The following is a 23713-nucleotide window of genomic DNA, read 5'->3' on the forward strand; positions in this document are numbered from 1 at the left end:
ACTCATTGGTGCCCTTCAGAGTTATGAATGTTTGGCACAGAGGTTATTGCCCGAGTCTTTGTGAAAACAATCCAGGGGAAACTGGGCCGTGATGGACATAGTCCTTCCTTCAGATCATTTATTGAATTAAGCCCGGTGTTTTAAGTGGGCAGTTACTGTCCAGTACTGAGTACCTGGACTTCCTTAATTTGAAAGGACAAGTACCTGCACTTTTCAGCTCTGTTGCAATGCATTTAACGGAAGAGTACCAGACAGTTCTCAGGAGCAAATGGGTACTCTTAATAGTGAGTACCATCACATGTGTACTTACATTTAAAGCACTGATTAAACTATTTAATGTGTGTCAGTTGCTAATATGTATTGAACTGCACAAATCTACATTCCTTCAATGTCGAAATGTTTCTAGTGGGATTTCTTTCTTTCTGATCTGTAATACTGTGTCAGGACTGGAGGCGAGGATTATGCTGTACCTTCTTCACTTTTATTTTACAGCAGCCATATCAAACAAATAAACACAACTTATTTTCCCATGAACAATTGGGAAAAAGTATAACAGTTCAGCCAATCTGTGGCCATGAACCCTCTTAATATTCCCTTGTCACCCTTGCTGCCTCCTCTTTCTTCGATGGTCAAGCAACCTAAGCGAAGTGCCTCCGGCCTGTGCTGTGGACTACCTTTATTTGATGTTTTGTGCTGAATTCATCGTGTTTTACAATATTTATAGGTATTACCAGTGTTTTTGTTAGTGTGGCCGCAGAAGCGCATTATTGATCCTCCGCGGCTGCTTTTCAAGTCATTTGCACGCTGCGGCGTGAGGGCATATGTCCTCCGACTGCCAGAGGGTGCTGCGTACAATTCTGAAGTTGTGCATAGCATGTCTGTGCTCCCGACCGGCACGCTCATTCGGCAAACTTCAAAGGAGCAGGGCGGCCATCCAGGAACCACGAGGGAGTAATTTCTTTACTTGCCCTATCATCTGGAAACCAGAACGTACCGTTGGGGTCTGTACGTGGTCTAATTGTTTAAGAGCGCATGCTCAGTGTTGATACATATAAGAGTTTGTACTCAGCACCATTCACATTGGGAACTCGGCCCAGGCGACATATTTGACCCAGAGCAAGCACAGTGGGTGAGTGGTGTCCCAGCCTTGGACCCCCTGTGTGGCCCTGCACATGAGTTAGGAGGCCTAAAAAATTGCACTCTTGCCCTCTTAAGATGCTGGGAGTTCCCCAAGATTCAGTGCTCTTCATCACCATGAGTGACATTGAGGAGAACTACATGGAGGAGGGATAGTAGTATCTACCGCCCCATTGTTGATAAACTATGCGAGGTCATAGACGCCACCGTCATTAAGACAGTGACACAGGTGGTAGCTCCTGGAGCAGAAGCTCCTCAAGATTGCAAAAATGCTGTTTTAAACCCCTCCCTTCAAGGGAAGACCCTTTTGGGACCCAGATTTCTCTATCTCTGGGGCCGCCTGACATCCCACTGTGAATGCAAAGTACAAAAAGGACCATGGTCCCGGTGTCGACCTCAATGCTTTCCAGAGGCTGAAATGGTCCTTTATGGACCACTGCTACCCATACTGGGACCCTCAGGGCTCCAACCTGCTGATGCAGAACCTCTTCCTCTTTCACCAACTTCCTCCAGCCCCAGATGTGGAGAATTCCCCCTCTGGCTCTGACGCAGAGAATGACATGGGCTCTATACCATGGTGACCTTTGCTTACCCCTACAGAATGGCAACACTCTAGCGGGGAGCACATCCAAATAGACACCCTCTGACATACTCAATCCCTGCTCCGCAGAGTGGTCCCCGGCCGACAAGGTAGCTGCCCATGTCGCTGGGAGGCTTCGAAAGCCCCTGGACAACGGTGGAGAGCCCCTGTCCATTTCTGGATGACAAAGTGGCACTGACACCTGATATTGATGCCTGCACGGCCACCTTCCTGACCATTTACATTAGGGACCCTAAGAAGGGCATAGATGGAGCCGGATGGACCTGTGAGGGTAAACTCCTGGAATTTATGGGCCGCCAACAGGAATACTGGGCATGGCGGAGGACGCCAAGGCATCCGAAGCCTGATCTCCCCTGAGGTGCTGTTGGGATGGGCCTAACGGGCCATAATCTTTTTGAGTAAAACCAACTGCGCCATCTCAACTGAGAGGCGCAGGTCATTACTTATTAAGATCGACCCCAAGTTGGGGGACTTCGCCACCTTAGAGGCGGACCCAATCGCCCAAGGGTAGATTTTTGGTGACCCATATATCTGAGAGCTCAACAAATCTGTGGCGATCTTCAATTCATGAGACTAAGCCCAGGCTTCCATTAAGAGAATTATCCCCCTGACCCCCAGGTTTTTATCGGTCAGGTCATGGTAGGGGGCACTCAGCCAGCGGACCTCAATCGCAAGCCCCCGGCAGAGGCTACATTCTACACAGGGGACAGTGTTAGGACAAGTCCCCCATCAGCAACTTTTGTCCCACCAGAGTTTACTCCCACCACAAGGGTTCCAGAAGGGGCCATAAAGGATAAGGTAACCAGGGCTCCTCTCAAAGTGAGTGTACATCCTTTTTATGGCAATGACGGGGGTGGGCAGACTTAAGAGATTTGTACACAGTTGGGAAGCTCTCAACTCAAGACTCGCTGGGCATTCAAACGGTCCGAGGATTTCATACAGAGTTCTACGGCTCACCTATCCAACAGGCTCCACCTATCCCGTTAGCATTCTCAAAGTCAGGTGCTTGCTGATAGATGAGGAGTTGGTAGAGTTACTTGCCAAGGGAACCGTAGTGCCGACCTCGCCCCATCCCTCACATTTCCTTAGCAACCTTTTCTTGGTGGAGAAGAGAGATGGTGGGCAACGCCTGGTCATAAACCTAAAGGCGTTCAATGAGTGGTTGGTTTTCTGCCACCTCAAAGTGGAGAGCATCTGCCTCTTACGGGATCCTCTGCAAGCCAACAACTGAATGGTGCGTCTGGACCTCAAGGATGCATATGTCACTGTCTTCATTTTCCTACCACATTGCCCCTTTCTCTAATTCCGGGGGCGTGGTTGAATATTCAAATTCACGACTCTGCCCTTCGGGTTGTTGCCTGTCCCATGGTGTTTCACCAAAGTCATGCGACCCGTGGTAGAGTATCTCAGGGCCCGAGGCATACACCTTATTGTGTACTTCAACATTATTTTGTTTGATCAGTGTCCAATTACTCTTTCCATACACTTACAGACAGCTATAGACCTAATGGAGTCACTGGGCTACATTATCAACCAAGCAAAGTTAGTCCTACCTCCCACACAGTACAGAGTGTTTCTCGGCTTCATGGTAGAGTCGGTTTGAGCCACTCTGAGTCTCCCATCCAGGAAGGTAAACAAGATCAAGCACGAGTTGCGTCGGATGTCGGCCAGACTGTCCACCTCTCTACGGCAAATAGCTCAGGTAGTGGGACTGTTGTTCTCTTCCATACAGGCCCTGTTCTCAGCGCTTCTCCGCTCTCAGGCTCTACAGTGACTAAAAGCTTTCCACCTTTGGTGGGAAGGTACTCAGGTACTTACAGATAGTTCAGTTGTCGGCGGAAGCCTGGGAAGGAGATACAGTGGTGGCTCGCCCACATGGAGGCATGGAATGGGCAGGTGATATTCGGCTCACTTCCAGGCATGGTAATAGAATCTGATGCCAGTGGCACAGATGGAAAATTATAATCTCTCGAAAAATCCCTCCACATCAATTGTTTAAAAATGATGGCGGGCTCATTCTTAGTCAAGTGCTTGACCAAGGTTATGGTGCAATGCTGCGTCCTGCTAAAAATGGACAGAGTAGCAGCGGTACGATGCATACATTACTTGGGGGGGGTGGGAGGTCGAAAACCTTTTCATATTTGGACAGAAACTTCTAGGACTACTGTTCCAAGAACTAAATTTCAGTGACGGCAAAAAACATCCCCAGGAAATCCAACCAGGTAGCAGGCACTCCCAACATATAAAGAATGTGAGCCTTTTGAAATTATATCTGCTGGTCTTCAAGGCATACAGGCCAAGTGGGGTCAGTTCCCAGTGGACCTTTTTACATCTTGCCTGGATCTCAGCTCCACGGACACCTCAATTGGAGGCCAGACCCCAACATGGCTGCGACCAATGCTTTTCTCCAGAACTGGCAGCCGGATAAAGAGTATGCATTTCCCCCATTCGCGATGATCATGCGCTCTAGACCCAGGTGCAGCAGTCTGATTTGATGGTAGTGACCCCAGTTTGGAGATCGCAAGTATGGTATCCAGTTCTACTGCAACTTTTCTGGGATGCTCCAATCTGTCTACCCCTGTTTCTCCATATCCTCCGATATCCAGAGGATAATCATCATCACCTGTTCTTGGACGTTACTCTACATCTTATGGCGTGGAGAACTATCGGGAATGCTGGAAAGTCCCTGGACTTTCGCAACAACCTGCGCCCCTACTGTCCAAAGCCTGGGCCAACAGCACAATTAAACTCTATAGATCGGCTTAGTCTCGAAGAATGGACTGGTGTCACCAGTGACACTTAAATCCTATGGGGCAGATGTTTTCCATGTACTGAACTTCCTTGCTTCTTTTGCCTCAGATGGTATGACTTACCGGTCAGTCATTGCCTTCAGATCGGTGGTTTCAGCAGGCCTTTCCCACATTGTTGATCATCTGGGAGGGGAGCACCTACTTGTCTGCAAACTTCTTTGGGGCATCAGACTGTCCTCAAATCCAGAACTCAGGTACTTCACCCTGTGGGACGTCCATAAGGTATTGAACCTTTTTTATCTTGGCAATACAACAAATACCTCTCAAGTAAGGAGATATCGGGCAAACTGGCTACCCTGCTGTGCCTGTTAAACTGTAGACAGGTATCAGATATTAGAGCTCTGGATCTGGTAGAGTATTCACCCTGGATGAGATTACTTTCCATATTTCACAAAGGACGAAATGTAATTTCCTACCCTTCCTTTGCATATTCCCTCAAGCTATGCGTAGTTGGGTGTATCAAAGTATACAAGACAATGACAATCTATCTGTCCTCATGGAGAGAGGCAACTCTTGATTGCCCGGATAAGGCAGTCTCATCTCCCAGTATTGCCAGATGGATTAAGTGGGCCATACAGGAAGTTGGCATTGGTACAAATATGTTTGGTGCCCATTCATTAAGGGGAGCTACGGCCTCAAAATCATTTGCTCTGGGAGCTTGCCTGGAAGATATCCTCAATGCTGTGGACTGGCCTTTAGATTCTACCTTTTAAAGGTTTTACTTTAGACCAGCCCCCCAGCATTATATCACGGGTGGCTGATTAGTTTAAACCTGCATAATCCTTGCCTCCAGTCCTGACATAGAATGAAAAGGTTTCTAGCTACCATAATGGAAGGTTTCAATTCTATTAAGGACACAGAGGCAAGGGGTAACCCACCTGATGCTTTCACAAGTTTTTTTTCCTGCCCAGGATAGAATCTTTCTTTGTATGAGTGGGTATGCTATCATAAATAAATAAAAAATTAAGGTATGATACAGTTTCTCCTGTGTTCATATAAATTGACTGAAAATGATATGTCCTGTGACTTGACATGGCCTAGTAGTTTTAAAGGATATTTTTTGCCTGTTTCTTACAATCGTATTGATCTAAACATGAATGATGGACGTCAACAGTTGGCTTCTGTCGCAGGAAGAAAGAGGAGGCAGCAAGGACTGCAAGGGACTATACAGAGGGTTGCTAGCCATGGATTGCTTGAACTGTTCTACATGTGGTTCATGGGGAATGAAGCCCTGTTTATATGTTTGATATTGCTGCTGTAAAATAAAGGCGAAGAAAGTTCTGCATAATCCTCACGTTTGTGTCCTTAATATAATTGAAACTTTCTGTTTCAGTAGCTAGGAAATTCTATATTCATGTTTAAACTCTTAACACTGCTTAACCAGTGCAGTATCAACATCCATAATGCTGTTATTCTCCTTGATACAAAATATCTGGAATAGAAAGCTCTGTTCATTTGTATTATTGGTCCTTTCAATAACTCCTTTCACTGGTGTTATCAGAATGCCCGCAATAACTCCTTCAAGTATTTGTCTATCGTTTTGGTTGAAGGGTTTTCTGGTGTTTCTTGATGAGCTCTAACATATGCTGAATCGAAGAACATCCTCTATGCACTTGCCTGAGGTGGACTGTGGAGGTCGCCCCTGATTCTAGTTTCATGGAGTAGAGGCAAATCACCAAATAGGTCAGAAAACAATTATCTCTACAACAGCAAGGACAACCTCTGGTTACTATAGATCTTCAAGATGTCTCCTTTTCCTGTGGTACTTCATCCTAAACACGTCTAGTATTTGTGTTTATCCATTACAGTCAGAACTGTTCATGAAGCTACCATTTGGCCTCAAGTCAGCCCACAGAATGTTTGCCAAGTGTCTGGCATCAGTGGCTGCCTATCTCAGAAAGCAAAATCAATGATTTGTATGACCGGATTCACCAAGGAAATAGGCTCCATGAAGGAAGTGATGGCCCCCGCATCAGCTGTGCTTCAGCAGTTCCAAAACCTGTGCCTCATTTGAATCATGGAAAGTCTTCAGTAGAACTACGGCAACTAATGGTGTCTCTGTACTTCAAGGTTTTTCCATGTGAAAAGCAAGTGGAAAAATAAAGTGCATCTGGTACGCTCTTCAAAGAACTGCCCTTTGATTTTCAAATTTACAAGGTTCATACATCCTGTTTCCAGATTTTTAGGGCTTTGAAATAGGCCATGCTACTTCTCATGTCTGGGTTTCATGCCAGTGTTGGGTTACACGTCCTCTCTTATTTGGACTATGCTAACACTGTCTATCTTGGACTCCCTAGAGCCATTTTAACAAGCTGCAGGGAGCACAGATTATTATTTGCTTGGCTGGTAGGTCTACACATTTGGCCATTTGTCCATCGCTGACTCCTGTTACCCGGGCTTCCAGTCAAACTGTACAGTCATTTTAATGCACTGTTCTTGGTTCACTGTGCCTTCTATCTGAAGTAGGGCTGGGTGTAGTTTTTCATTTGTGGAATGTCCTTAGTTCGCACAAGAAATAAGAGTAGTTTCCAAAATGTATATTTTTGCACGAAAGTTGGAACTTTATGATGTTTTTATTTTGATATTTGAATTTTTGCTATTCTTTCATGTCCAAATATGACCTTGCATAGCTTTTCCGCTCTACTGTCTACTACCTGGTCTGGGAAGTGGTGGAGCTATGTGAGGTATGTGTGCTAGGCTTATTTGTGTATTAAAAATTGTGTGAGATACAAGAGTTTTGACATGTATTGTCTTGAAAAATGTTGCTTTTGAATAGGGAAAACAACGCAAATATCCCTCAAAAAACAAAACGTGATGAAGAAAATGGTGCAAGTTTAGTGCAGGTGTCACACCACTTCTTTGAGACAAAAAATGTGAAAGAACAAATCATCCAATCAGTCTCTGCACGATAAAGATACTCAGCTGTGTAGGCACAGCAGAGACAGTTGCTCTGCAAACTATGTGAAACTCATTGGGGAGGTTCTTGGCGAGATGACGGTCACATAATCAAAATTATGGTTGGCCCTAATTAGAAGGGGCCCAAGATGCTTTCCCACCTTCAGATGGTGCATGTCCCCTTCAGGTCCATCAAATCTGTCTTATTCTTGTTGATGGCAAAATCTTACTCCACTGTCTCCAATAAATTGCCAAAGTCTCAAGTGGAACAGTAAAGTGTATTGAATCCTTACTCTCTGGCCATGACCAAAGAGTAGGGCTAGGTGACCCATTGTCGCCACCCAAACCTTCGACTTCTTTGTCAAAGCGAAGTCGGCGCTCAAGCGTTTCAAGGAGTTCCAGGCTACGGCTTGGTCCCTTGGCCTCCCAGCAGCCCCTCACCCAACACAGTCCGCTTTTGACCCCCTTTGTGCCCATGGAAGGGGCTCCCTCCAGCGTCCTTTCCCTGACAGTCACTGAGCCGTGCATGCTGCACAGCCACTGCGTGGCCGTGGAATCCCCCAAGCTCGTGGGTCAGGGAGCCAGAGGACTGCCCAGTCACCCCTGCCCCTGCAGCAGCTTCCAAACCCTCCTAGTCAGTCCCACCATCCCAGACCAGTTGGAGGCAGGATCCACCATCACCTGCCCCACTGGGAATCCATCATGACGGACACGTAATAGTCTGAAGGGCCTACTCCCTCCCCTTCGAGACTATGCCTCCGCCCATGCCACCATCTTACGACCGCTTACTGGAGGATCATTTGGCACTTCTCCACGAGGAAGTCTGGGTTCTCTTGGCCAAGGGAGCTATAGAGAGGGTCCCTATGCCAGAAGTAGGTTGTGGTTGTTATTCCTGCTACTTTCTGGTACCCAGAAGGACAAGGGCCTTCGCCTCAACCTCATATCCTTAGCCCATTCCTAATCAGCTCCATGGTATTCATGACTTTTCATTACTTTCATTCCTAATCAGATTCATTGTATTCATGACTTTTTATTATTTAGATTTTTGTGTGTTATGGCATCAAATGTTGTATTATACTGTCATTGAGATCTAGTAAACTGCATTCCCTTCTAACCAACAGTCAGTACAAATCCATTCTTTTTCCGTACAGATTGTGGAAGAGAATGGTGAGCAAATGCCACAATATTTGGTCGCTGTGAGTTCACAGGAGAGCTTGGAAGTTGAAAGGAAGAGCTGGACTGTTACCCGAAAACTCAGTGAATTTCAGAATTTGCACAGGAAACTCAATGAGGTATTTCTTTTGTGAAACAGTTTTTTCTTGTGTGTCAGTGGACTAGTTGCCAAGAGGCCTTGTGTCACTGCTTTTGGAATCCTTTCAACCTCTATTGAATAGCCTCCTCTATTAAGTCTGGTTCACTGGTAACTGGGGTAGGCACCAACTATAAGTAACACTGATTTTAAGCAGCCTGTTTCTTCCACAAGCATACCTTTATTTTCATGGTAACCATGCACACCTGTCACTCCCATTGGACACAGAGAAAGACATCTTGACTCTGCTACTTCATTAGCAGAAAGGCAGATTTCAATGTGGTTCTTATTCATTTTAATTAATAGCAAGCCAGTCCTAATGGCCACCAACAAGTCAGGTCCTTAAATAGCAGACCCACCAGGATGGCATGGAGGTTGCCTCCCTCAAGGAAAACTTTTGAGAAATTTGTTCATGAAACATGACCGGCCTTAGCCTTAAGGACTTCTAGTCCTTTCCACACAAATATGAGATCCTTCTGCTGCAAGAAACCTGTCAGCTGGCTCCACCAACCATTGTGGGATTGAAGGAATATTTTAACGCAGCAATAAAAGAGGCAGAGACAGGCAGGGCTACAAGGGGTCTGCGCTCTACATCTCGACCAAATCTTCTGGGCACACGAGGAGGTGAATTTAGGCTTCCCATGGATCCAGTGTGGCAAGCCGACAGTGGTTCCTCACTGCATATCCAAATACATTTTTATATCCACCCAGCCAAGAAGCACAAACCAGCCAAGATCCAGACCTTGGTCGGCCTACTAAAAGCCCTGCTTTCCATGCATCCTCAAGCTTTAATATTATTATTGGGTGATTTCAATATGAATCTACAAGAAGCAGAAGCACAAACCAGCCAAGAGCCAGACCTTGATTGACCTACTTAAAGCCTTGATCTCAATGCATCTGCAAGCTTTAATATTATTGTTCGGTGATTTCAATATGAATCTACTACAAGGCACAAATGTCAAACTCCCCAATCACATTCTGAAATGAGTCGGAAATCAAACCAGACAAGACTTTCAAGGCAAGTCTTGCATATCAGCCCTTGAAGTCTTGGGTTTTTTCACATTCAGCAGGCGAAGCCCATCGGATAACCCATCATCCTTCACCAGAGTGACAGATAGGTCTGGCTCAACCTTAGATTACGCCTTGGCCGACTCTGACCTAGTCACTAGAATTACCCACTTCTCCATTATAGCAAGAACAGATCACTTTGCTCAGACATTCATCCTGGAGCTCACTCCACCTCAGGCCCCAGAAACACAAGGCCGGTCTTCAACCCACAGTTGTTCAGCTTGAGGCACCTTAAATGGAAGGACACAATGACGGCGAACATCATACACTTTATCACCACCTGACTCACATGGGAAACAGTGAGCCCTAATCATAGTAGGTCGCCTGTTCAGGTATGGGAGACTCTTGTTGAAACTCTCATTCCAAAATTCCCCACCAAACCGCTAAGCAACCAAGGCTTTGGCCCGAGCAGGGCAGAATAGTTCACCCCACAACTACGAACCATGAAAAAACTATTCAACAGAGAGCTCAGACGTGCCCGCATGCGGGGTGGCCAATCAAGGCAGGACTTAATATGCAAAATTATTAAAGTAATAAACTTAGAAAAAAAGCGATCTGGCTGCAAAATACAACCACGACATGGGCATCTGAGAGAGTTTAATTCATGCAAGCAAAATAATTCCACATCTTTCTAGGCTGAAATAAAGAGTTTGGCCAGTGGCCGGAATCGGCACCACAACACCGACATCACTAAAGATGCCTGGTCTTCATACATCACCACTGTCTGTAATCAGGCAGACCAGGTCCCTCCCTCACCAAAACACGCAGTGGTCAGCCGAGATAAGCAGCAAGGTTCGTGTCCACCAGAGGCCGATTATCCTCTGATTAGTCACAAGTAGGTAGTGGAATCGCTAAAAAAGTCTGAGAGGGCTTCATGCACTAGCAGCATGAGTTATTCAAGCAGGATCCCAGCCTTTGTTTTTCGTAACTAGACCCCCCCCGCCCCCCCCCCCATCCTCCCCAATTCAACCCTACCATGGCAACTAACACCATCCCGAAATCCTGGCGAAGCAGCATTTGGCTCAAGTGCAGGGCGAACCTCAACAACTGGGCAAGGAACAAATTTGAACCCTGCAATACGCTTTTGACATCATCCTCCTCACAAAACTCCAGTCTGGCAGCAGCGGTCGATAGACCAGTTGCTGGGGTTCACCAACAATTTGCAACTGGACCTGAACCACAGCAAAACCCAAGGCTCTTTGATTTACGAGTCCAGATAACAACAGACAGCCCAAATTTTCCTGGCAGACCAAAGGTAACATCCTCGAATTGGTTAAAACCTATAAATACCTCAGAGTCCATCTAGGCTCCCACTTAACCTAAAAACAGCACCTACAACAGAGACAGGCCATGGCCAACAATCTGCTCTTTGCATTTAAAACCTTGACAACTAAGACTCAAAACACCTCGACTCATCGTCTCCTCCAAGTCGTGGGAGCCAAACTCATCCCTTCGATATCTTGCGGATCTGAATCAGTGGCGATGTGTGATTCTTAAACACCTTACAATCGAGCCTCTTTAAAAAACTTTTGGCGATCCTGCAGTACATCCTGCAGTACATCCTGCAAGCCCAAATCAAGTTCGAGTTTGGCCTGCATCATCAGGGCTCCAGGCAGTGGGCCCTAGTGACATTTTTCTAGAGGACAAGGGCAGCTAAGCGGACTTGCTTGCACATCAGTGCTGGCTGGAAATAGAAAGGCAGGCCCACAATAAGACTTCTGGGCTCCCAGCATTACAACACTCAGCCACAGCACTGCAACTAGAAGAAGCCTGGCATGCCGCCATGGATACGCTGCCTTCAAACGACCTACCTGCAAAGCAGCCAAACTTTTATCATATACAAGGCCACATTAGCGAACAAACGCCATGCGTGGGTGGTCATGCCAGCATACGCTGCTTGGGGCACACAGATGAATCTAGTTTCCCATTTCTCCAAGGCAATGAAACATGGCCTAATGCTAAAATGCCTGGGCGTGTTTTCATCTAAAGACCTTGTGCCCTCCTGGAAGCAGCCCTGGTCCACCACAGAGTGACGGTTTTGTGGATACATCAACAAAATGCTGCTGCATCTATTCTGCGCATGTCTGGCCTTAATACCCAGGCAAACATTTGTATGGCCATCTTTAAGAGCCATGCAAATTAGATCATGCCGACCAGCTGTAATTGCCTTACTGGGACGGGACTCGGCACAATTAGCATGCAAGGCCGTGAGATTTGCCGCCAAGGAGCTTGAAAAATGCTAGCTTCTGACTGATCTCTTCAACGATCTGTGCACCGAGTCAGGGGCTGAACATTGGTGACCTTTAGGAAGTAGCAGGCACATAGCACTTTATACTCTGGGATTATTTTCATTTGTTTTTATCAGGCCAGCAACTGTTTAATAAACTACAAATACCATACTCCTTAGGCCCCTATATCAATCTCTCAAGTAAAGAGCACTTTACTTAGCATACTACAATTGCAACATAAAAGTCCCTTTTAGCAAGCAGTTTGCACAGTATGATTAGCCTCTTTACTTGATGAAAGCTACATGTCATTTAGGAGACAAAGTTTTAGGGGGTCCCCACTGAAGCAGGCGTTTGGTAGATTTTTAATATTTTGAGTATAATATTTTGACTGATTTTATTCAGCTGATATTTCGCTCAAGTTGATGGACCAGTTTAGTGGACGCCGAAACCATATTATCTTTTTTTAGTGGGACACACACTTCTATCGATTACAATTTTGTTTACTTTTAAGATGGGCAACATACTGTACTGTTACGGCTAGTCTTTTAAAGTATTTTCAATGTACATGTAATGGTTGTAATTAACATGTTAAATAAACTAACTCTCCCCTTCGTTTATATCCGCAAACACTACCTGTTTTTACACATAGCAGACACTGGAGAAGCAGATATTAAATAGGAATTTGAATCAAAACATAGGTTACAATCTATGAAGATTTATGCATAACCGAAGAAACATAATTATTACCATGGTAACCACAAGAGGAGCGGCATTTCAGTTATCTAGCAACAAAATAGGCAGGGTTTAAATAATGTTCTCATACTAATCTGGAAGCCTATAAAATTATATCAATTAAGCATAGAAAAGAAATCTAATTGGTGTTTTTTGCATACAGCGGTGTAACAAAGGCCCTCGCAGCCCCTGCGTTGCGGGAGGCCCTTATCTCCAGGGGACCCTCAGCACAGTACCCTGGCCTTAGAGCTCCTGGGTGAGTTTGGAGGGGGCTCAATGTACTTTGCAGGGGGAGGGCCTCAAGATTCTTTACACCAGCGTTTGCATAGTTTCACAAAAATGGTATATGCATCAGCTACCTTTGGTGTATGCATCGTTTGCCAGATGTCATAAGTAAAAATTTCAACACAATTATATTATATTTTTTATTCAAAATATAGAGATGATGTCCCTGGAACTAACTTTTTGTTTATACAGCCATACAAAATGTCAGTTGTGAAAATCCTATACAACTGCTCTGCATACAGATTGCGTGTAGTAATGTCTGATACGGGTACAGTAGCTTTTTGTAGTTAGTTTTCCCTGTAACACCATTGATTTAGACAAATCCTCAGTTTTCACAACATAACAATTGTAATGTGTGTGTTCTGGTGTAGCTGCCATGGTTATGGTGCCCGAGTACATTACTGTTTAACATGGATAGATGTGGGCGGAACAGTCTTGTGTCACATGATGTCTGTCAACCTAATCTGTTATAAGCCAATATAATAATGCATCATTAGTACCCGATTGACTCTGAGAACCTTACAGATAGATAATTGATTACTTGCTGTGTTAATTTGTATTGTCACTGAAAATACAAAAAAGATATTAATGTGCACATGACATGACCCACTGTTGTGACTGCGTTACTTTTATACTCCTTCTGTGTTATCATTTTGTTATTTACATAAGTGGAGGGTGTGTTTCAATCAGGCATGATATTTTAGGCCCTCATTTAAAGATTTCTGGATGGGGCATCCGCCCTGCCCACCAAATGTGTGTTTCGCTGTGGGATGTTCAAAGGTTTTCATGGCAGATCACTGACCTGATAGCCAGTCCACCACTTTGATGCCACGTCATAGTGACAGTTGCCAGTTCTAGTTGGGGAAGTGTGGGGGTAACCTTTAGTAGATATCCTGTGATGCATAGTAGTCATAGGAAGGGAAATTGCTCTCTGTGGCCTCTTATGTATATAGAAAACGACTGGATGAAAAACATAATGGTAGACAAAACAGTCTGCAAAGCAGGTGCACTAAACATGACACCCATGTGGCAAATACTTAAGCTTCCAAAGCAGACACAATAGCGGCACCCAAAAGGGTATCAAGGTGCTTGGGTAGGTTTGGGATCCCCAAGATGCTCATAGGACGGGCAAGGTATTTAGCTTCTTGCTGAACTCAGGAACTGAGGAGGAGGCGGCTCTGATGTGTTGAGGGAGGTTGTTCCATATGTTGGGTGTGATGCAGGAGCAACTGGAGCAACCTCCAATTTTGCTTTTGCGGATGCAGGAAATGAGTGAGAGTGAGGCAGAGCATAGGTGTCTGCTGCATTGGGAAAAGTGTATGCAGCTGTTCATGTATTCTGGTCCTATTTTGTGTAAGGATTTGTATGCGTGCGCAAGAAGTTTGAATTGGCTGCGCTTGGGGAGCCAGTAAAGCTTCCTGAGGTGCAGTGTGATGTGGGGTGGGAGGTTTATTATGAGTCTTACAGCGGTGTTCTGTATAGTTAGGGTAGGAGTTGTTTGGTGAGTCTGGCATAAAGAGTGTTGCCTTAGTCCAACCTGCTGGTGATGAATGCTTGCGTGAAGGTCATGCGTAGGATGTGGAAGCAGGAGGTGCACACTGCATTGACTTGAGCCGTCATGTTGTCCATGCCATCTTGGATGATCCCTAGATTTTGTGCGTATTTTCTAGGTGAGGGTGTTGGTCCTAGAAGATGGTGAAGTTCGAGGTGGATTGCGAGTTGCTGATTGATGGCCTTCCCAATAACTTTGGCTGGAAAGGGAAGCAGGAAGATGGGTCAGAAGTTGCTCAGTTGATTCGGGTCATCTGTGGGCTTCTAGAGGAGGGCATTGATTTCTGCAAGTTTCTATTGTTCCGGATAAGTGGCAGAAGTGATGGAGGTGTTGATGATGTTGATTAGGGTGGTGCTATTTCGTGATGTTCCCAGGTTGTAAATGTGGTGAGGGCATGGGTCCAATGGGGCCCCTGAGTGGAAGGTCTGCATAATTGCTGCTGTTTTTATTTTCTGGTGAGGGTTGTCCATTCGGTCAGGTGGCCGTCTTGGTTGGTGGTGAGTAGGTTAGCAAGAAGTTCTCTGGGGTTGAGTTGTTGTGCAAAGGTGATGTAGATATTTGTGATTTTGCTGTGGAAGAAGTTGGATAGGTTATTGCAGAGTTGTTGGGAGGCAGCGATGTTGGTGACAGCGGCTGAGCGCAAGGTGAAATCCTTAACGATCAAGAAGACTTTGGGAGTTTATCATTTACATGACATGTAAAACTTAAAAGTACAGGTCCTCCCTTTTACTTACATAGCTCTCTGCCCTATGGGCTACCTAGGGCCTACATTAGGGGTGACATATATGTAAGAGAAGGGGAGTTTAAGGCTTGGCAAGAGTTTTAAATGCCAAGTCGAAGTAGCAGTGAACTGCACATACAGGCTGTGCAGTAGCAGGCCTTAGACATGTTTACTTGGCTACTTAAGTAGATGACAGAAGCACTATTGAAGGCCCAGTAGTAGCATTTAATTCACAGGCCCCGGGTATATGTTATTCCACTTTACAAGGGACCCACATGTAAATTAAATATGCCAATTGTGGATACACCAATGTTACCATGTTTAGGGGAGAAGCACATGCACCTTAGCACTGGTTAGCAGTGGTAAAGTGCTCAGAGTCCTCAGGCCAACAAAAAGATACATCAAACAAGAGGTAAAAGGCAAAAAGTCTGGGCTAAGTCCACCCTAAGGATGCCACGTCTAACACTATTAGGGCTACAATAATTTTGTCCCTACTGTCCCTACTGTGTGCATTCTCTTCCCAAGTGAATGTAGTCAGTGCATGTACAACTTGTAATGGAATTGGCAATCTCCTTTATAACAAAAGGGGCAACAGAGTCAATTAGTCTGAATTAATGACACCAATGTGAACTGTTCCTCCACTACCCTAGTTCCTAAAATCTATTGTTTCAGTCAGTTGCTATACATTAAACCAGGCGCTAGAGTATAGAACAGCACAAGCTGGCTTACTGGTTTCTATTAAAACCCATTGTTTTCCTCAGTCCTCCTGTGTCTTTAATACCAATACTAACTAGTCATAGCACAGTTACTCTAGCATTTCAGTTGGCTTCCAAATACATAGCTGTAATATTGCTAGTGGTAATTACTAGAACCCAACAGTAATGAAAGGACAATTAGAAATCTAGATCTATTACCACTTAGAATATTGAACATTGTTCTTGTTTTGTCCGAAACTTGTAGGTTTTTAAGTAAGGTCATAAAATTGGCTTTTTTGCTTTTCTGGGGAGAAACTAAAATGAGACCAGTAGTTGCCTGGCTAATCCCCGAAATATTATTGTAGTGTAAATATTGTCATGCATGTTAAACATCTAATCTTTTATTTTCTTTTTCTCCCACACAGTGCTTTTCATCCTTAAAGAAAGTTCAGTTGCCTTCTCTCAGTAAACTGCCCTTTAAATCTATAGATCAAAAATTCATGGAGAAGTCGAAGAACCAGTTGAATACCTTTTTACAGGTAATTTAAAGCATTAATTAATAATGTTTTTGATATAGTACAAATATCGAAAAGTTGCAGTGTTTCTATATTTTTTGATTGATTGGGTGGGCTTAAGGGGTTTGATCTATTGCAACATCATTTAGTGCCGTGACATGTTCTGTTTGCAATATGTTTTTGGACTTTCATATTATTTGATTAACAGAGATGCTAAGAAGGGACTCAATCCATTGGGTAGTTGTGAGAAATTGACTTGTTGGTTGACATGGGTGTGAGCCGTGGTCAGGTAACAGTCACAATCCCTTGCAGGGTGAACCACAAAAAGTCACTACATTACCTGTGCTTAACCCTGGGTAGCTTGGCACAAAAAACAGTCAGGCTAAACTTAGAGGAAATGTGAAGTATGTACATAGTAAACAAATGGCAACACAGTGAAAACAAAACAATAAAAATCCCAAACCAATTTAGAAAAATTGAGAAATGGTTAATAAATTGTTTGGCACCACAACCGACAAAATCCAATTAGTAGAACCGGAGTTATGAATTTGTAAGTGTAACTGTAAAATAGAGCTTAAAATTGAAAAGGGCCAACGGTGGACATCTGGTCACTCTAGACAGGGGCAAAGTCAAAAGTTAAGGCCGACCGCGATGGAGCCCAGTTCGGATACACAAAGTGGACTGGGTCCAGTCAGCACTTACCGTAGAACGTAATTTTTTTTTGTAGAAAATATCTCTGAGAAGGTAAAGTTCAGTGGGGCAAGGCTGCAGGAATGTCCGAGGAGGATAGCTGTGGAGCAAAGCCACAGTGAAGATTTCTACCTTTGGACTTGTTCATCGAGGTGGAAGTCGAAAATCTCCAGCGGCATGAAGCAGAGGGCTGTAACCGAAGACAGTTCCACAAGGCTGGCTAGCCCTTTCATGAAGGACCACTGAAATGGATTTGTTGCTGCAGAGAAGAACGTAGCAGGAGAAGCTGCAAAGTCATCTGGCTGGCAATGCACCTTGGACGGATAGGCAGGCAGGTTGGTCCCAGTCTCCTCCTGGTTCTTGAAGCACTTTCTGGCCAAATTCCTCAGTTTAGGAAATTGCCCTTCTCAGCACCTTCTGCACCACAACCAAGAGTCCAGGAGTGGAAGGAGACCCTTAGAGGTTCAGGACTCACTCGGGCTGAATACAGGTGTGGGTTCAAGATGGTGGGAGTCTTATATCCTTGTGGCTCTGAACAGGAGGCCAGCAAAATTAGTCATTGAAGTCACTTCTGAATTCCTGGTGCAGGTGACGATGCAAGGCTCCACAGCAGAGCTGGCCTCAGAAAGTTCTAGGCAGGGTCCAAGCAGCAAAGCGGTCCTTCCAGGTGCAGCTGCAGTCTGGCAGAATGCACAGCGGGTCACAGCAGAAGGCAATTCCCTGAGAGTCCTTCCACAGGTCCAGTAATGAACTGAGGCATAGGTCTGAGAGACGTATTTTATACTCTGGTAACCCGATCCTAAAAGCTGGGAGATGTTTCCAGAAGGCTTCTTTGAAGTTCTAGGAGTTTTCTCCCTCCCTTGCCGTGGCTCCTACCTGGCTACACTGACAATTCAGGGTTGTTAAGCCTATTGTGTGGTGGCATAGCTCGGCCAATTCAGGTGTAAGCGGTGCTGTGCTCACCTCTGCCCCCGCTCCTGCCAATGGAAAGGCCATTCAATCCCCATTAATCCCACTATTGTGTGCCAGTCTGGGGTGATCTCACAAAGTCTCAACTTTCATTTACACCCAGTCATGTGACCTTAGGCACGATGCAGACACAGAGTGCTAAGGGCAGAACTTTCTAAAAGTGGCATTTTCAAACTTGTAATGATAAATCCTACTTCACCATTAAAGGGGGTTTACCATTACAAGTTCATAGATACCTAACATGACAGATTTATCACCTCTGGTTTAGGAATTACAGCTTATTAAATATAATAAGAAATCCCCAGTTTCTCCAATAGGAGGGTTAGGCCTTACAGTATGGAAAAACATAGGCATGTAAAACTAAAAAGTGCATGTCCCATCTTTTAATCACAGCACACCCTGCCCTATGGGCTACCCAGGGCCTGCCTTAGGGGTGACCTATTTGTAATAAAAGGGGAGTTTAAGGCTTGGCAAAGGGTTTCAAATGCCAAGTCGACATGGCAGTGGGACACTCCTTTCAGACTGCAATGCAGGCATAGGACATGTTTTCAAGTGCTACATACGTGTGTGGCACAAGAAATGCTGCAGGCCCACTTGTAGCATTTAATTTACAGGACCTGTGTACATGGTATGCCACTCTACAAAGGGCGTACATGTAAATTAAAAATGCCAATCATGTGCATGCCAATTAAACCATGTTTAGGGGAGGGAGCACAAGCACTTTAGCACTGGTTACCAGTGGTAAAGTGTACAGAGTCCTAAGGCCAACAGAGTAAATATCCAGACAAGATGGAAGCAGGCAGGCAAAAAGTTTGGTGGATAAGGCTGACAGGTCTAACAGTAGTCCTTCAAACTTTTGCTGCTCAGGGCCTATTGGCCTAAAAATGTCCTACACCTTGCAACACTATAAAAAAAAAAAAATTAACATTAGCATATATTTTACTATGGGTGCTCTCCTAGTAGACATAATGAGAAGAATATGGAGTCCTGAAAATAAACAATATCGTAAAGGCAGTGGGTTTCCCAGCCATGCGCGTGGGAGGAAAATAACATTGGGCTGACATAATGGCTTAAATGTGTTCTGTTTTAACTCATGACCATTTCTCATTCAAGTGCAGTCCCCTTTAACATTTTAAGTCTGCAAACCTGAGGCACAGGAACATAATTTTCAGGGCTGCCTTTGTTGGGAAGGGCAGTGAAGCATGGCACCAAAAGAGTGCCCTCACAACAGTCTTTTGTGTGCAATACAGTCAGTTTTGTCCTGGAAACAAATGTGAAACCTGCTTAAACCACATTAAATAGAATTCAATTTGTGCCTTCAATCAATGTGCCATCCACATAAATGATAAACCTCAAACTTTCAATTTGCCATCTATTAATGAAACGATATAGCTTATGATCATCAGGACTGTGAAAATCTTCATGATGAGCAATGATGTAAGGTCTAAACCGAAGGAATGAACAGTGAGGGATTCTACCACTTGTTGATTTGATTGTCTTCTTTGATCACAGAAAAAGGCTGAAGAGTTTAATGTTCATTTGAATGGCACTATGAGCAAGCGTGAGTTTTTATTTTTTAATCTGAGATGAGAGACCTTATACTATAGTCTACATTTGCAATGCCAGGTTTATGAGCATTGTCAGTTTTTTTAGCACCACTTTCTCTGACTGTGAATCCAAGCCATATTAAGAATACACATTTATGTTGAATCTGCAGTTAAATTTCTCAGGACTCAACAAACATTTGAGATCTTTCACCCTCTAGCCAACTAGTAACCACATAACTACCAAAATGTCTATTACTAAACAAAGTGCAAAATATGCTTAGGTATGCCGTGCCGTCATCTCAGGGACAGGAAAGGTAGCTTACCCTAGGGCAAAGCAGGGAGAAGTAGGTTATTCAACCTGTGATCTGCCATCCCCAGAGGTGAAAGAGGGTGGTGAGCTTTGATGTGACCAGGTCTGACCTGCACCTTTCAGGGCCCTCAGGTGGTTCTACAAATTGCCAGCATTCCTTCTCTTAGTCGAGGTGCTAGAAGTAGAGATATTTTACCTTGGCATTGAGATGGTCACATCAAGACAATCGTTATCAAGGTTGTCAGGCAATTTTTTCTGGCTTCTTGCATTTCTTTGCTGTTGAAGGTCCTACCGATGTCAAAGGCATCAGAATATACAATAGATTTCCCTGACAGTTCCCCAAGCCGTTTCCATGTTTTCATGTTTTACCAGTTCTTTGCTCTTCACAGATGCAGGGCCAGTAGACAAGGAAATTATCCCACCAATGCCAGCATTCTTCAGACGGATGAACCTATGAGAAGAAAAGGAGCATGCGAATCGGCAGTCTTGTGGGTCTAGGGAGAGGGAATCTTAGTCACCACATAGATCCAAGAAACATATTCCTACAAGAAGACGTTTTTCCTCTTCTTGAGACATAATTGCCCCTGTCTGCCAAGCTCACAGAATTTCCTTCTCATCCAGTAGACTGTGGTTTTGCCTCCCATGAGGGCAGCAACAGAGTTGCAAAGAAACTTAACATAGAGGCATCTGATCCCATCTATAAAACATCCATCACCCTTGTGATTTAGCTTCCTAAACCCCTGGCTAGTCCCAGTGTAGCCTTGATGCTAGGTTTCTTTGAACCAACAAGGTACAACTTTTATTTAACTTCAGTTTCTATCAAACCTGTGGATAGAACAAAGTAAGAGAAATACAATGGCTCCTGTTTCCCCAGAAAAGGAAAGCAGATCTGCCTTATATCCTTAATGACCTGGTAAAATAGAGAGTTGTGCGACTAAATGCACAGCCTTCCCCGAAGAAGATAAAGTAGAATTGTCATGGATCATAAAGGAGGGAATGATGGTTTCTACTCGAAGCATAAGCATAGCAAGATGTTTGGCTGCTCTAGCTCATTTTTCAAAAGCAACCATTCTTCAGGGCTGCATTGAAGGCTCGCCCTTCTGTGCCAACACTGAACAGAAACTCTCTGGGTGGAAACATTTCCAACAATTTTCCTGTCTGACAAAGCACCCCAAAACCGATTTGAGTACACAAACTATGAAGTCTGGTTTCAAAATCAAAGTCCATCACTCCTGCAAACAAAATCCTGCAAACTTATAACTCCATTCTCTAAAACAAACCATCACCTTATCCCTCATGATCTGGTAAAAATGTCTGTCCATGTGCTCATTTCACAACCTAATTTGGGAAATTTTCTTCTGGTTGGAGTTCTTCACCCACACAAGGGGTTGTGCTTCATCATAATGGAATTCCTACACCAGCGACAGATGATGTCCTGCCGGCTAATACAGAGCTCTTATTTTGAGTGTTTTTTGGGTATTTAAGAAGAGTAGTAGTGGTGTAAAATGGTATTAAGTGTGGGTAATGTGCTTAGTTGTATTTGTTCTTCATCTCTACTTATTGAAGATTTTAAAAAATGTGGATGGGTTAACCAGTGATTTGCGACACCTCCCTCATTTTTTACCTATTGTCAACATATCTCTGTTCTCTTGTATTGTGCTAAAGTATAACTGAGCTTTACTCAATACCCAAAAGCCCACTTAATATGGAGTTTGATATATCTAGATTGAAGGGTCTCTTCGGGTCTTGACCAAAGCATTCCACTAAGTGTGGATGAGTGCTTTGTGACATTGAAAAGCCCTTTAAATAAGTTTAAGCTATTTCCCCACTACATAGCAACCCAGACTTTGTAGTTTGTTTTAAAATGTTTTATTGATTTTTTGTAAATGTAACAACTAGGCAAAAGCCTCTGGAGGGGTGAGTGGTGGGGGGTGGGTGAGTCAGGGACAACAGACAAAACAGCAGTGGATGCTTTTTGGTGTATAGAGAATCACTTAAAAGAACCACATCCGCCCGTGTTAATTAGTCATGCTGCTCATACCACCCTAGAGTTTGTGCATCCTGCCGGCAAAGACACAGGGATTAGGCATTAAACTGTGCAGGGTGCCCTGGTGGCGAATGGTCTTCTCCAGTATTCAGCACATCCTCCACCACGCCTTGTATAGCGGTAGGCTCTCTTTGTCTCAGATAGTTCAACAGTGGTTCCCAAATGTTCTTGGGGTGGCATTTCAGCAGCATGAGTTCCCAGTAGTTGGAGAGCCGCTCCTGACAATAAACCGCATCTTGCAACCAGGTCGCAGCCGTGGGCCGTCTGCCACAGTGCATGACTACACATCTTTTGGCCAGGAGCCACAGCATGTCAGTGAGGTGCTGAATACCAGGGGGGACATCCTTAATGTAGCCCAGGAGGCCGACCGGAGGGTTTGTTCCACCGAATGGTGAGTTATTTAAGCTAGGTCTTGGTATAATGCGGTCCAGTAGCTGGTGACATGGGGGCATTCCCACGCGAGTTGGAGAAACGTGGCCTGTGGGGCACCGCATCTCGGGCATTGTGCCTCTTCAGCAAGTCCCATACAAAGCAGTTGCGCCTGAGTGTGGTACAATCTGTGCAGAAATTTAAAGTGAATACGTAGAAGCCTATAGATAGCTGAGGGCCTCAGTTTGTTGGAAGCAGTATATCCATTGTGCATCAGTGATAGGGGGGTTTGTGTCAGATTCTCATGGAGCACGAGCCACTGGGATACGCCCCAGCATCTTCCCCTGCATCTTGAGCTCCATTAATATGTGTTCCAGCGCATGTAGTGTAGGGGGCGGTGCGTTCAATGTGCTATGCATCTGATGGTAGAAGAGGACATCCAGTGCAGCATGGTGGGGATGCTCATCCACGTCCAATGAAAGCAGGAAGTGGCAGTCGGGATAAAGGTCCTCAAATTTTATGAGTCCCCACGTATGGGCCCACGCACGGGCACCCTCGTATAGTAATGGAGGGAGCATAGGGTTGTATGCAAGTTCATGGAAGGAGCAAAAAATGCAGGGCAGATGGGCATGATGCTGCATGCCATCCCTTGCCCAACGAACACATGGCACTGTGTTGATCTCTGCTTGTGATGGCCTATAATGCTGGCAGAGCGCAGTGACGAGGGGACAGGTGCCTGCCTGATCCTCCTCTACCACTGTGTGAGGTTGGAATGGCATGAGGTAGAGCTAGAAGTGGAGGTATTGGGCTTGTGTGCCGTAGCCAAATAGTCATATCAGAAGCTTGCAGCCCCCCCCGCTGGAATGGCAGAGTAGGCGTTTCCACAGGACCCACAGCTGTTTACCTGCCCAAAATAGGAATATCAGATTGGAGCGCAGGCACTTTAAGAAATGTGTAGTGAGTGGAAGCAGGAGGTTGATAAAAAAAAGGTACAGGAATTTCGGCAAAACAATAATTTTCGCAGTAGCAAACTTTCCTGCCATGGACAGAGGTAGTCAAGTCCAAGTTGGGATTCACTCCACCAGCCATGTTATGGCCCTTACATAGTTTGACCTCCAAAGTTCATCTGTGTTGCGGCTGAGCCGTATACCCTGGTAGCACACCGGGTCGGTGGCCAACTGCAGGGGGTATTCAAATGACTGCATGCCTGAGTTGAGAGGAAATAGGGTCTTT

At 44.8% G+C, this 23713-nt stretch overlaps 1 protein-coding gene across 1 annotated transcript in view; it reads left to right on the forward strand.

Moving 5' to 3' along the window:
• Positions 1-23713, forward strand: part of SNX25 (sorting nexin 25) — an 830371-nt gene that overhangs the window by 658692 nt on the left and 147966 nt on the right. The window contains exons 12-13 of the mRNA XM_069199645.1: positions 8595-8735; positions 16459-16572. Coding sequence (XP_069055746.1) covers positions 8595-8735; positions 16459-16572 — 255 coding nt within the window. The remainder of the gene's footprint in view (positions 1-8594; positions 8736-16458; positions 16573-23713) is intronic.

The sequence above is a fragment of the Pleurodeles waltl genome, chromosome 1_2, assembly GCF_031143425.1.
Source record: "Pleurodeles waltl isolate 20211129_DDA chromosome 1_2, aPleWal1.hap1.20221129, whole genome shotgun sequence".
NCBI lineage: Eukaryota > Metazoa > Chordata > Amphibia > Caudata > Salamandridae > Pleurodeles > Pleurodeles waltl.